The following is a 14,605-nucleotide window of genomic DNA, read 5'->3' as shown; positions in this document are numbered from 1 at the left end:
TTTCATCAGACCAGAGGACATTTCTCCAAAAAGTACGATCTTTGTCCCCATGTGCAGTTGCAAACCGTAGTCTGGCTTTTTTATGGCGGTTTTGGAGCAGTGGCTTCTTCCTTGCTGAGCGGCCTTTCAGGTTATGTCGATATAGGACTCGTTTTACTGTGGATATAGATACTTTTGTACCTGTTTCCTCCAGCATCTTCACAAGGTCCTTTGCTGTTATTCTGGGATTGATTTGCACTTTTCGCACCAAAGTACGTTAATCTCTAGGAGACAGAACGCGTCTCCTTCATGAGCGATATGACGGCTGCGTGGTCCCATGGTGTTTATACTTGCGTACTATTGTTTGTACAGATGAACGTGGTACGTTCAGGTGTTTGGAAATTGCTCCCAAGGATCAACCAGACTTGTGGAGGTCTACCATTTTTTTTCTGAAGTCTTGGCTGATTTATTTTGATTTTCCCATTATGTCAAGCAAAGAGGCACTTAGTTTGAAGGTAGGCCTTGAAATAGCTGCTATCCATATTGTCTAATGTAGCCTGTTGTCCATATATAGTCTAATGTAGACTGTTATCAATATATAGTCTAATGTAGCCTGTTATCCATAGATAGTCTAATGTAGCCTGTTATCCATTATATAGTATAATGTTGCCTGTTATCCATATATAGTCTAATGTAGCCTGTTATCTATATATAGTCTAATGTAGCCTGTTATCCATGTAGTCTAATGTAGCCTGTTATCCATATATAGTCAAATGTAGCATGTTATCCATATATAGTCAAATGTAGCCTGCTATCTATATATAGTCTAATGTAGCCTGTTATCCATAGATAGTCTAATGTAGCCTGTTATCCATATATAGTATAATGTAGCCTGTTATCCATATATAGTCTAATGTAGCCTGTTATCTATATATAGTCTAATGTAGCCTGTTATCCATGTAGTCTAATGTAGCCTGTTATCCATATATAGTCAAATGTAGCATGTTATCCATATATAGTCAAATGTAGCCTGCTATCTATATATAGTCTAATGTAGCATGTTATCCATATATAGTCTAATGTAGCCTGTTATCCATATATAGTCTAATGTAGCCTTTTATCCATATATAGTCTAATGTAGCCTGTAATCCATATATAGTCTAATGTAGCCTGTTATTCATATATAGTCTAATGTAGCCTGTTATCCATATATAATCTAATGCAGCCTGTTATCCATATATTGTCAAATGTAGCCTGCAATCTATGTATAGTCTAATGTAGCATGTTATCCATATATAGTCTAATGTAGCCTGTTATCTATACATAGTCTAATGTAGCCTGTTATCCATATATAGTCTATTGTAGCCTGTTATCTATGTATAGTCTAATGTAGCCTGTTATCGATATATAGTCTAATGTAGCCTGTTATCTCTATATAGTCTAATGTAGCCTGTTATCCATGTGGTCTAATGTAGCCTGTTATCTATATATAGTCTAATGTAGCCTGTTATCTATATATAGTCTAATGTAGCCTGTTATCGATATATAGTCTAATGTAGCCTGTTATCTCTATATAGTCTAATGTAGCCTGTTATCTATATATAGTCTAATGTAGCCTGTTATCGATATATAGTCTAATGTAGCCTGTTATCCATATATAGTCTAATGTAGCCTGTTATCTATATATAGTCTAATGTAGCCTGTTATCGATATATAGTCTAATGTAGCCTGTTATCTCTATATAGTCTAATGTAACCTGTTATCCATGTGGTCTAATGTAGCCTGTTATCCACATATAGTCAAAGGTATCCTGTTATCTATAAATAGTCAAAGGTAGCCTGTTATCCATATATAGTCTAATGTAGCCTGTTATCCATATATAGTCTAATGTATTCTGTTATCCATATATAGTCTAATGTAGCATGTTATTCATATATAGTCTAATGTAGCCTGTTATCTATATATAGTCTAATGTAGCCTGTTATCCATATATAATCTAATGTAGCCTGTTATCCATATAGTCTAATGTAGCCTGTTATCCATATATAGTCAAAGGTAGCCTGTTATCTATATATAGTCTAATGTAGCCTGTTATCTATATATAGTCTAATGTAGCCTGATATCCATATATAGTCTAATGTAATCTGTTATCCATATGTAGTCTAATGTAGCTTGTTATCTATATATAATGTAATGTAGCCTGTCGTCCAGATACTGTAATGTGAATATAAACTGCATATATTGTCAATATAAAGAAGTATAGAATTACATATTATAACTATTAACTAGTAATTTTTAGGATATCTGTTTAAGAACTCTGATTGGTCAATCTAGGACAGGAAGTTAGGACAGGAAAATGACGCTTAGTGTGATCTAAACCAACAAAACCACAACCCACCATCACTGTGTTTCAGGTTAATACTACTCCTAAACACAACCCACCATCACTGTGTCTCATGTTAATACTACTCCTAAACACAACCCACCATCACTGTGTCTCATGTTAATACTACTCCTAAACACAACCCACCATCACTGTGTCTCATGTTAATACTACTCCTAAACACAACCCACCATCACTGTGTCTCATGTTAATACTACTCCTAAACGTAACCCACCATCACTGTGTCTCATGTTAATACTACTCCTAAACACAACCCACCATCACTGTGTCTCATGTTAATACTACTCCTAAACACAACCCACCATCACTGTGTCTCATGTTAATACTACTCCTAAACACAACCCACCATCACTGTGTCTCATGTTAATACTACTCCTAAACACAACCCACCATCACTGTGTCTCATGTTAATTCTACTCCTAAACACAACCCACCATCACTGTGTCTCATGTTAATACTACTCCTAAACACAACCCACCATCACTGTGTCTCATGTTAATACTACTCCTAAACACAACCCACCTTCACTGTATCTCAGGTTAATTCTGCCCATAAACTCATCATTCTTACTCTTACTGTTACTCATAATTCAGGCCATTTTCTAAAAAGTCCCCACTATATTATATTCTTCTCATCACCATGCCCATAACAGAGGAATATGGTTCATGGATACAGACATATAATAATAAAATATACATATTTTAAGATATTGTCAAGCATACTTACAGAGTGAAGGGGAGAGAGGTCTTGTGAAGAACTTTCTGGCAGTCTAAGGAAACAGACACTGACTGTGAGGTTTTAGGTCTGTGGTTGACACAACTTTGAAGTAGTGAGAGACCATAGAGTTGGATAAAAGACACACTAGCTACAAAGACTGTTTAAGCATTGACATGACATTGTATGCATCCTTTCAGTATGTTTATCGACTGTCATTATACTCATGGAGGTTGAACAAGAAGAAATTGACAACTTTAAAATGGAGATAGCCCTCAAATGTGCTGCCGATGTTGTAACAGAAGCCAGCATGAAAAGATGCCAAGCTGTGCCCTCTATCCAACTCTATGTCAGGGACCAAGACGCTGATTCAGAGATGGCTTGCTTCCTCATTCACAGAGGCTGTATTCAAGAGCATCGAAACTGTGACGTGTCATGGGTAATTGTGACTGACTGACTGATCTACAAATCACCTTGCATGATAAATAACTACTTCATATTATTTGTAGATCAGTCAGTCTCGACTTTAAAGTCGGCTGCAATGTCGAACGCGGCCACATTTACATGCTTGACAACCAATGATGTCACACGATATTATAATAACTTTCTACAGTACTGTGGAAAGATGTTTAACTTCTGTTTCTTTTTTGTTTTATTTTAAGGTAACAGACGATATAGAATGACAGGATAACCTGCAATATTTAAAAGAAAAAACATTAGTATGTATTGTCTTTAGCTTTGAGCTTATTTACAACATGATGCATACATTACACTGAATCACACTTCATCTAAAATAGGTAATAATGCATAATTTTACAATAAAACAAGCGTGATTATGGTATTAATATTCCTTCTCATAAATGCCATTGCTCAATAATGTCTGACAGCAATACAAAGTAAATCATTTTAACACATCAAGATAAACTTGGTCCAAGATTGTACACATTAAAAAGCTGTTATCAATGTTATCAATATCAGTCACTGAGAAAAGTACATTAGGTAATTAAAAAATCTGGAAATGTCAAAACCCCATAGAAAAATAGCAGAAGCATAATCTATCCCATTTATCATCAATATACATAATTATCATTACAAGGAAAGAGAATTCAACTCCACATTTACTCAAAAGTTAAAGCTATGGAAAACATTCTGGATCTGATAGCAATATGATAGTAGGAGAATAGAGGTGTGAGGCCTAGTTTTGGACTCCATCACATTGTAGAAACATCTCAAGTATGATCAATGGAAACAGGATGCACCTGAGCTCCATTTCTAGTCTCATAGCAAAGCGTCTGAATACTTATGTAAATAAGGTATTTATTTTTTTATTTTTAATACATTTGCAAAAATGACTGAAAACCTGTTTTCACTTTGTCATTATGGGGTATTGTGTGTAAATGTATTTAATACATTTTAGAATAAGGCTGTAACAAAAATGTGGACAAAGTCAAGGGGTCTGAATACTTTCCGAATGCGCTGTACACTACAAAGTTTTTGTGAAACTTGTTGTGTTCAGCTCTTCTTGGTTCTGGGTTTGTTGTGTACAGGTCTACTTGGTTCTTGTTTTGTTGTGTTCAGGTCTTCTAGGTTCTGTGTTTGTTGTGTTCAGGTCTTCTTGGTTCTGGGTTTGTTGTGTTCAGGTCATCTTGGTTCTGGGTTTGTTGTGTTCAGGTCTACTTGATTCTGGATTTGTTGTGTTCAGGTCTACTTGGTTCTGGGTTTGTTGTGTTCAGGTCTTCTTGGTTCTGTGTTTGTTGTGTTCAGGTCTTCTTGGTTCTGTGTTTGTTGTGTTCAGGTCTTCTTGGTTCTGGGTTTGTTGTGTTCAGGTCTTCTTGGTTCTGGGATTGTTGTGTTCAGGTCTTCTTGTTTCTGGGTTCGTTGTGTTCAGGTCTTCTTGCTTCTTGGTTCTGAGTTTGTTGTGTTCAGGTCTTCTTAGTTCTGTGTTTGTTGTGTTCAGGTCTTCTTAGTTCTGTGTTTGTTGTGTTCAGGCCTTCTTGGTTCTGGGTTTCTTGTGTTCAGGTCTTCTAGGTTCTGGGTTTGTTGTGTTCAGGTCTTCTTGGTTCTGTGTTTGTTGTGTTCAGGTCTTCTTGTTTCTGGGTTCGTTGTGTTCAGGTCTTCTTGCTTCTTGGTTCTGAGTTTGATGTGTTCAGGTCTTCTTAGTTCTGTGTTTGTTGTGTTCAGGTCTTCTTAGTTCTGTGTTTGTTGTGGTCAGGTCTTCCTGGTTCTGTGTTTGTTGTGTTCAGGTCTTCCTGGTTCTGGGTTTGTTGTGTTCAGGTCTTCCTGGTTCTGGGTTTGTTGTGTTCAGGTCTTCCTGGTTCTGTGTTTGTTGTGTTCAGGTCTTCCTGGTTCTGTGTTTGTTGTGTTCAGGTCTTCCTGGTTCTGGGTTTGTTGTGTTCAGGTCTTCCCTGGTTCTGGGTTTGTTGTGTTCAGGTCTTCCTGGTTCTGTGTTTGTTGTGTTCAGGTCTTCCTGGTTATGTGTTTGTTGTGTTCAGGTCTTCCTGGTTCTGTGTTTGTTGTGTTCAGGTCTTCCTGATTCTGGGTTTGTTGTGTTCAGGTCTTCCTGGTTCTGGGTTTGTTGTGTTCAGGTCTTCCTGGTTCTGTGTTTGTTGTGTTCAGGTCTTCCTGGTTCTGGGTTTGTTGTGTTCAGGTCTTCCTGGTTCTGTGTTTGTTGTGTTCAGGTCTTCCTGGTTCTGTGTTTGTTGTGTTCAGGTCTTCCTGGTTCTGGGTTTGTTGTGTTCAGGTCTTCCTGGTTCTGGGTTTGTTGTGTTCAGGTCTTCCTGGTTCTGGGTTTGTTGTGTTCAGGTCTTCCTGGTTCTGGGTTTGTTGTGTTCAGGTCTTCCTGGTTCTGGGTTTGTTGTGTTCAGGTCTTCCTGGTTCTGGGTTTGTTGTGTTCAGGTCTTCCTGGTTCTGGGTTTGTTGACTGTACTGTAGAGAACAGAGGTGTCCTCCTCAGCTGCTTGTGCTGCGGGTCTGAAGAGAGAAACAAAAATGAAACAAAAGTTGTGTTCCAAATGGTGGCACCATATATCCTTTATAAAGCACTATCTTTCACCAGGGCCTATGGGCTCAGGATAAAAGTAGTGCACTAAATAGGAAATAGGGTGCCATTTGGAACTCATCCGAACTGTTCATCAAAACCATCATCACATCACTCCCTCATTATAGACATGTCATAATAATTGTCTTGAGATGTCCAGAGTGCTACATTTAAAAAATAAACAACATAAAAATATGAATTTTCACTCACCTGAACCACATGAGTCCAGAGAGACAGAGGATGAGAACCAGAACAACAACTATGATTCCAACAGCTGTAGTCATAACTGAGGTTTGTTTCCCTATAATATAATATGGATGATGTGAGTACATGGTATGATATAATAAACTAAAAATAAACTGAAATACAGGACATTAATGCAATACTTGTTAAGGGATCTTATAACACAATGTATAGTTATAAACTAAGGAGTAATAATCCAAAGTATAATGATTAAGATTAAATTGAAACATGTAGTTTTGTATTGAAGTATTGAAGATGAATCTTGACCTGCTACAATGATCATCAGAGCTGTAGAGTTCTTAGATGCTATTTTATTCCGGGCCTCACAGTAGTATTCTCCACTTTCCTCAGAGCTGATGTTAGTGATGTTGTAACTCTGTCCTGATGCTTTTGGTGAGGTTATGCTCTTCTTGTACCAGGTGTATTTGTCCACAGGTGGGTTGGCATCACTGCTGCAGGTCAGAGTCACTGAACTGCCCTCCACTATTTCACCAGAGGGACTGGCTGACACTGAGGTGTTCTTTGGTCCATCTAATGTAAAATACAGTGGATTTAAAAAGAGTAAAAATTAGGTCAGTTAAAAATATTATATATACTTTCCACAATTGTACTTTTCCACACAATGACTTTTAAATTCACCCTCTTATTGAAGATGATCAATTCAAGTGTCATGTGGAGCTAATATCTGTCACTGCAATGTTAATATAGCAAACTAAACATTTAAACCACATGTACTTACATCTAACATTGAGAGTGTCTTCAGGAGAGCGGAGATCCTCATGGCCTTCCACAGCACAGGAGTATCTTCCTGCATCCTCACTGCTGGCTGGGAATAGGCTATAGACAGGAGAGTAGGTGTTGCTGTTTGGTATAGGCTGTCCATTCTTATACCAACTGTAGGCTGTGATGGGGTCCAGTGTACATTTGGTTCTACATGTCAGTGTGACTCTCGCCCCCTCTGACACAGATGTAGGATCCATCTCCAACACAACATCTAGAGAAAAAGGAAACACATCATTATTCTCCTCCTATATATGTCCTCTTATATGATATACTAGATTTGTTTTTTTCTGTCACATACCACTACTGTGTCTGGATGACTGCCCTTAATAAGGTCATTACAGTTATAGATGTGAGATGAGTGACAGATTACCTGTGACAGTCAGGGAGACAGGTGAGCCAGCAAACTTTCCTCCGGATGTTATGAATCTGAACCTGTACTCAGCAGAGTCTCTCAATCTCAGGTCTGTGATTCTCAGGGTACAGTCTCCCTTCTTATCACCAAGGTACTCAATATGACCCTCATACCTTGGCACTGAGCTCAGATCTTCAGCATCCATACCAGACCATTTAGTAAACCAGAAAGCTTTTTTGATCTCATAATAACTGGGATATGTGTAAGAGCAGGATATGTCCACTGTTGACCCCTTCAAGGCACAGATACTCGGATGGGTGTAAGTCACACCCCAACACCCCTTACCTGAAACACAAAAAGACAACAGAACACCTTATATACATCTTTAATTACAATATCTACTGGTATACACTGATGGTTTTTATAAAGTAGTAGAAAACAAACTAGTTACACACTTTACAGTAGTGAAAACCTTTAATATTGAATAATGATCAATATTTATTATTTATTTATTAGTCTCACAACCTGAAACAAAATTGTATTTGCATTGTAAAAAAGTCCACACTCACACACTTGGTCTTTTACAGCACAGGAGTAGCCGTCTTCATAGTTACTGGAGACTGGGTCTTTGTACTGGGGGGAGGTGCTCTCATCTAGATGTTGTCCGTTCTTGTACCAGATGTAGGTGGGGTTACCAGTCAGAGTACAGGTGGTGCTACAGGTCAGTGTCTTATCCTGATGTCCACCAGTCACCTTCACCTGAAGACCTGGAGAAAAACAATATCACTGTAAATCCCTTTCATCACTGACTTATCACGCTAATACAAATAAATCTTATGTTATACAGACATAAATACAAACCAAGACAATTCTCCTGAACTAAATGGAATTCAATAGTTTAGCTTTATTGAATGTAACTTTACCTGTGACAGACAGAGTGACTCCAGGTTCGCCAGTATATCTCCCTGCGGTCTGATCTGTAATAAATCTGAACTTGTACGTAGCTGAGTCACTCTCTCTCAGGTCTGTGATTGTCAGGGTGTGGACAGTCTTCTGATCTCCATGGTACGTCACACGACCTTTGTAGTCTGGGTCATCACTCAGACTCACAGGATTCCCAGCAGCATTATTTTTAGTGAACCAGAGGGTTGTTGTGACTCTACCACTGGGATATGTGTAAGAGCAGGACAGTTCCACTGTTGACCCCTTCAAGGTACAGATACTCTGAGTGGAGTAAGTCACACTCCAGCCATCTACACCCATCACTGAACAGTCACACAACACAAGGGTTTTACATTAAGCCAAGGCATATTGGCTCATACTGACAGTAAGGTTTGTCCACACTTTGTTGCCTAGTTGCTGAGTTGAGTGTCAATGAAAACCACAGATAAGCATCACTCAGTGAGGTGTGAAAGATAACTATTTAAGTGAAGTGGAGACGCCTTACAGAACACACCAGAATAATGTTATGAGTCTTAACCTTTTAGACATGTTTGTAGATTGTTAAACAGAGCAACAAAAAGACAAGAATGAGACCATACCTGCTACAGACCAGAGAAAGACCACCAACACACTTCCTGCTGTTCTCAAGGCCATTGTTGCATCTCCCACCCTGCAGTCTTAGAAACATAAACAACAACTCACTCTATAGCTGGTGAATAACTACACCTGATACATTGGAGTATAAACTGTAAATGGGGTACAGGGCCTCATTACTGAAAATGAACCAGGCTCACACACACATGTACACACACACACACACACACACACACACACACACACACACACACACACACACACACACACACACACACACACACACACACACACACACACACACACAACCACACACAACCACACACAACCACACACACCCACCCACAGGGAAGGCCCATAAGGCCCATGGAGTCTGTATCAGATTCTAGAGAAACACACATCCTACACAGTATAGATGTCAACCCTACTCCCTATCAGTCTGGTCCTAAAGGGCCCTCAGCAATACTGAACACAAATATAAACGCAACATGTAAAGTGTTGGTCCCATGTTTAATGATCTGAAAGAAAAGATTCCAGAAATGTTCTATAGGCACAAAAAGCTTATTTCGCTCAAATGTTGGGCACAAATTTGTTTACATCCCTGTTAGTGAGTATTTCTCCATTGCCAAGATAATATTCCACCTGACAGGTGTGGTATATCAAGAAGCTGATTAAACAGCATGATCATTACGCAGGTGCACCTTGTGCTGGGGACAATGAAAGTCCACTCTAAAATGTGCAGTTTTGTCACACAACACAATGCCACAGATGTCTCAAGTTTTGAGGGAGAGTGCAATTGGCATGCTGACTGCAGGTCTGTCCACCAGAGATGTTGCCAGATAATTGAATGTTCATTTTTTTATCATTTACGAGAATTTGGCAGCACGTCCAACCGGCCTCACAACCGCAGACAATGTGTATGGCGTCGTGTGGGCGAGCAGTTTGCTGAGGCCCATTGTAGTGCCATTCATCACAAGGATCTGTACATAATTCCTGGAAAGTGAAAATGTCCCAGTTCATCCACGGCCTGCATACTCACCAGACATGTCACCCATTGAGCCTGTTTGGGATGCTCTGGATTGACGTGTACAACAGCGTGTTCCAGTTCTTGCCAATATCCAGCAACTTCACACAGCCATTGAAGAGGAGTGCGACAACATTCCACAGGCCACAATCAACAGCCTGACCAACTCTATGTGAAGGAGATGTGTCGCGCTGCATTAGGCAAATAGTGGTCAAACCAGATACTGACTGGTTTTCTGATCCACACCCCTACTTTTTTTTTAAAGGTATCTGTGACTAACAGATGCATATCTGTATTCCCTTTCATTTGAAATCCATGGATTAGGGCATAATTAATTTATTTCAATTGACAAATGTCCTTATATGAACTGTAACTCAGTAAAATCTTTGAAATTATTGCATGCTGTGTTTATATTATTGTTGAGTATAAATCCACTGTGTCTCACACACACACACACACACTGAGCAGGGATTCAAATGTATGTTTGCATGTCTTTTTTCCCCTGGTTAATAATCTCATCCCTATGTAGATCAACACTCCTACACTGAGACACTTTATGAATACTGGCCCTGATGGAACAACCAAAACACAGCTCAAATAGTAACAAGAAGTAAAATGATACATTACCCTCAAGTATATGACTTACGACTAAAAACAAATAACTAAAAACTATTTTTCAAGATATTGTCAAGAGTACTTACAGCTAGAAGTGAAGGGGAGAGGTCTTGTACAGTGAGTCAACTGACTGGCAGTGCGGGAACTGCTGGTAAGTGTCAGTTCTGTGGTTGATACATATTTAAAGTAGTCAGAACACAAGTAGCTGATACAGAACTGTCTTTCCTTCCTCTTTAAGACATTAACATGCATGATGACCAGAACAGCATGTGAGAGAAGGGAGGTTACTGTATTAGAGTGAGCCCTACATTTTTAAAATGGACAAAATGTCCCCCATTTCCACTTTTCTTTAATACAGAACCATGTTAACCCCCTAAGGTTGATGTAGCATAATCCAAAAATCGCCATACAAATCTGTCAGTTTAAGGTCTGTTTTTTGTCTCAATCCACCGTGTTCACCTATGTTGCACTTCTGCATCTGTGGTGAAAGGTGACAGAGCTAGACCATGTTTGTCAGACCATGAGACGTCCCGAAAATCGGTCTTCTCATAAAATGTTGCTCTACGAACCCCTCAAGCGTCTTGGGACTCGTCTGAAGTCGGTACAGTCGATCTGTAGCATCCAAACATTTTGGGCTACACACTAATGTGTGGAAAGATGAGACTCTCACGAACATGTCTGTTGTTTTTCTCTAGGACACCCAAAGGCCACACAAGACAAAATTATGGAAGTATATACTGTTCAGTGCCAAAAATAAGGGGTTAAATCCATGTTAAAAATAGATATATATTACGATCTTACTTATATCTCTCAGGTATAGGACAGACTGTTAAGCTATGGTTAAACCCAGAACTCAGAGAAACAAAACACGACTAAGGGAGTGGAAGAAACAAAAATTATTTTAATAAAAGTTCAATTTGTCTTAGTCCAAAAACAACTGAAGAAAAGGAACAGAGTGGGCTAGTCGGCTCCGGAGGAAGGAGAGGCTGAGGCAGGCAGGCAGGCAGGGAGGTATGTCTGAACTGAAGACAAAACAAACGACAGGTTAAGGAGAGTAAAGAGCCAGGCTGAAGACAAAGACAATTTAACTCTACTGGTGAGCCAAGTTACCGCTCTAGTAAGAACAACGATCTGGCGCCGGTGGAGATCCATGCCCAGGAATTAGTAGTGCAGGTTGATGAGAGAATAGGATGCAGCTGCGTAGGCAGGAATCACTGGAAACAACCCGCAGCTGCACAGGAGAGGCAGATCCTGAGCACGCCCCCCGATCCACTCCAGACACACACCGGCAGACGCACCAACATAATGGGGACAAACACACATACAACAGACAAAGAGGGGACAAAACAAGGAGGAAGGGAAACAGAAAAGGGAGAGACAAGCTGCCCACATAACACAGACACTTCAGAATAAACTTCCTTTAGATTTTTTTGGGGGGACTATATTTTATTCCATGTAGTGAATCTGCTATTCAATGCGTTTGTATGGGCTAATAGCAGTAAGGCCAACAATATTTTTTAATCAAATAATCGTTGTATCTATTTTTTGGATAGTTAAGTTTCCTTAACATTCTAAATCAAATAGCTAAATTATCCTTGGTATGACCTTCTTAAAAATAATCAATATAGGAGGCACTCTTTCCTCTGGTCTAAAAAATAATATCCTCCAGATGAAACACTTATCACCATTGACAAACAAGGACCAACAAGGACAAACAACAGGCACAGTCCAAATACATACAATGGAACCAATAACATAGTCCCAAAAGTACAATGGGACTAACAGCACTGTCCCAAAAATACAATGGAACCAATAACAACGTTTTTTTCCTTTGCCACCAGAAAGGAGTTGAATTGTTGTACTTTACTCTCTGTGTTGGACAATGGTGATAATTTTTGATACAGGTCTTGACCCTGTGTATTATGCAGAGACATCTAACTCACCATTGTGATCTCTACAGTGCTGTCAGGTGGACATCATTAGCAACACGCAAGCTCAAACACTGGTACATTGTTATTCAGAAGGCCATTGAAGGAAAACTGCAATTTTATCTATCCTCTATTCTAGCACGAAATGAGAACACATTCAAGCTCAGATCTCAATCTTGTTTTATGCTAACAGTCCTGAAATGTAAAACCAAGCATGGAAAAAGGTCCTTTCATTATTCAGCCCCCTGATCTTGGAATTCCCTCCAAGCCAACATAAAACTTCACGACCTGGTGTCCCTAGAGGAGTTCAGGACAAATAGATGAATAGGTTGTTGAGACATGTATCTGTTTCTAGTTGTCACCCCATGTCACTAGTTTGCATTGCCTTATTTAAGGAAGCCTGTTGTTTTACACTACACACATGCCTGCACACACACACACACACACACACACACACACACACACACACACACACTGCTTGTTTGCTGTTGTATTTGTGCTTTTTTTAAACTTAGAATGACGCACCGGTGCGGGTATAAATAAATGTGTTCCTAAAAGTACAATGGAACCAACAGCATAGTCACAAAAGTACAACGGAACCAAAATTATAGTCACAAAAGTACAATGGAACCAATAGAATAGTCACAAAAGTACAATGGAACCAATAGCATAGTCCCAAAAGTACTTGGAACCAAAATTATAGTCCCAAAAGTACAATGGAACCAATAGAATAGTCACAACAGTACAAACTAAATAATTGAAAGCACATCTCACATAGTTGAAGGCATTTTGACAGCATTATGTTTCATCCCACCACTCACCTGGAGCCTCTCCAAGGCGAGAGCGGCCATGTTGGCATTCTTTAAGTTGATGAAGGCACAGAATCTCTCATGAAGAACACTGATACTCTCTATCTCCCCACATCTGCAGTACAGGACACTTAGAATTAGAATGTAGAACTCTGATACTCTCTATCTCCCTACACCAACAGAACAGAACATAGAATTAGAATGTAGAACTCTGATACTCTCTATTTCCTCACACCTACAGTACACAACATAGAAATATAATGTAGAACTCTGATACTCTCTATTTCCTCACACCTACAGTACAGAACATATAATTAGAATGTAAAAAGATTGATGATTCCCTTTCCATAAATGTCATTGGATTAGAATGGTGGACCGGCGGCCATTTTGTGCTAACCATTTCAAGTGTTAATTTTATGTTACTTGATGATTATCACACCACATCATGTAAGAAACCAAGAAAGTCACAGCAAGAGAAGCCTAAGCAGTGGACATGGAGATATATATATATATAGAAATAGAGATGTAGATACAGAACTAAAACAGATAGAAATGGGGCATGGTGGTCGTGACGTTTTGAAGAGGTCCCATGTGTGTCTCAGTGACGTTCCCCGGAGAGAGGGACAGGTTGGACCTGAGGACCGAGAGGAATGGAGGGAGGGGACCATCGTCAGAACACATCCATTAAGATGTTAAAATGACATCAATTGCACTGGTGTTATCCAGACCTGGGTTCAAATAGTATTTGAAATCATTCAAATATTTTGAGCGTTTGCTTGTACCTACTTGTGGTGTCAGATTTATGTTTTTTGCACTTTTGGGACTATTCTGTTGGTTCCATTGCATCAAACAAGCTCAATCTTTAAGTACAGCTAGTTTGAGTATAGGAAATACACTATTTTCACCCAGGTGTGGTTCCCACCCCTTCTAAATTGGTAATGCTACCTGGGTAATGCTCTGAGGCTTACCCAGTGTTCCCAGGATGTTGCGTAAATAGTGTGTCAGGGGGGTTGACAGTAATAATACTCATTTATGTTGTACTGATAAATAAAGAGCTATTCGAAGGGACTTTTATTTGGAAAATTCCTTAGGGATGATGTTGAATAATGTGCTATGACAGTTGTAGTGAATGATACTGCAACACTAATGAAGGGGTTATGACTGGTTACATAAAGGTGTAA

General features: G+C 39.3%; 1 protein-coding gene across 1 annotated transcript; it reads right to left on the bottom strand.

Annotated features, from left to right (window-relative positions):
- Positions 1-7,836: 7,836 nt before the first annotated feature.
- LOC121557163 lies at positions 7,837-9,183 on the bottom strand. Its single transcript, XM_045219055.1, has 4 exons — positions 9,054-9,183; positions 8,436-8,777; positions 8,086-8,279; positions 7,837-7,857 (listed from the first exon to the last, which is right to left on the bottom strand). Exons 1-4 carry the CDS (start codon positions 9,106-9,108, stop codon positions 7,837-7,839), a joined length of 612 nt encoding a protein of 203 aa, XP_045074990.1. The 5' UTR covers positions 9,109-9,183.
- Between the last annotated feature and the right edge of the window lie 5,422 nt (positions 9,184-14,605).

This window comes from Coregonus clupeaformis, unplaced genomic scaffold, assembly GCF_020615455.1.
Source record: "Coregonus clupeaformis isolate EN_2021a unplaced genomic scaffold, ASM2061545v1 scaf2020, whole genome shotgun sequence".
NCBI lineage: Eukaryota > Metazoa > Chordata > Actinopteri > Salmoniformes > Salmonidae > Coregonus > Coregonus clupeaformis.
Note: the sequence above shows the minus strand (reverse complement) of the source record. Positions and strands in the feature narration are given on the sequence as shown.

Excerpts from the sequence above, each read along its gene's own strand:
- LOC121557163 (XM_045219055.1), bottom strand. The coding sequence starts at position 9,108 with ATGGCCTTGAGAACAGCAGGAAGTGTGTTGGTGGTCTTTCTCTGGTCT. Across the intron at positions 8,778-9,053 it reads CTTTCTCTGGTCTGTAGCAG|TGATGGGTGTAGATGGCTGG; the intron begins GTATGGTCTCAT and ends GTGACTGTTCAG. Across the intron at positions 8,280-8,435 it reads AGTCACTCTGTCTGTCACAG|GTCTTCAGGTGAAGGTGACT; the intron begins GTAAAGTTACAT and ends GTTTTTCTCCAG.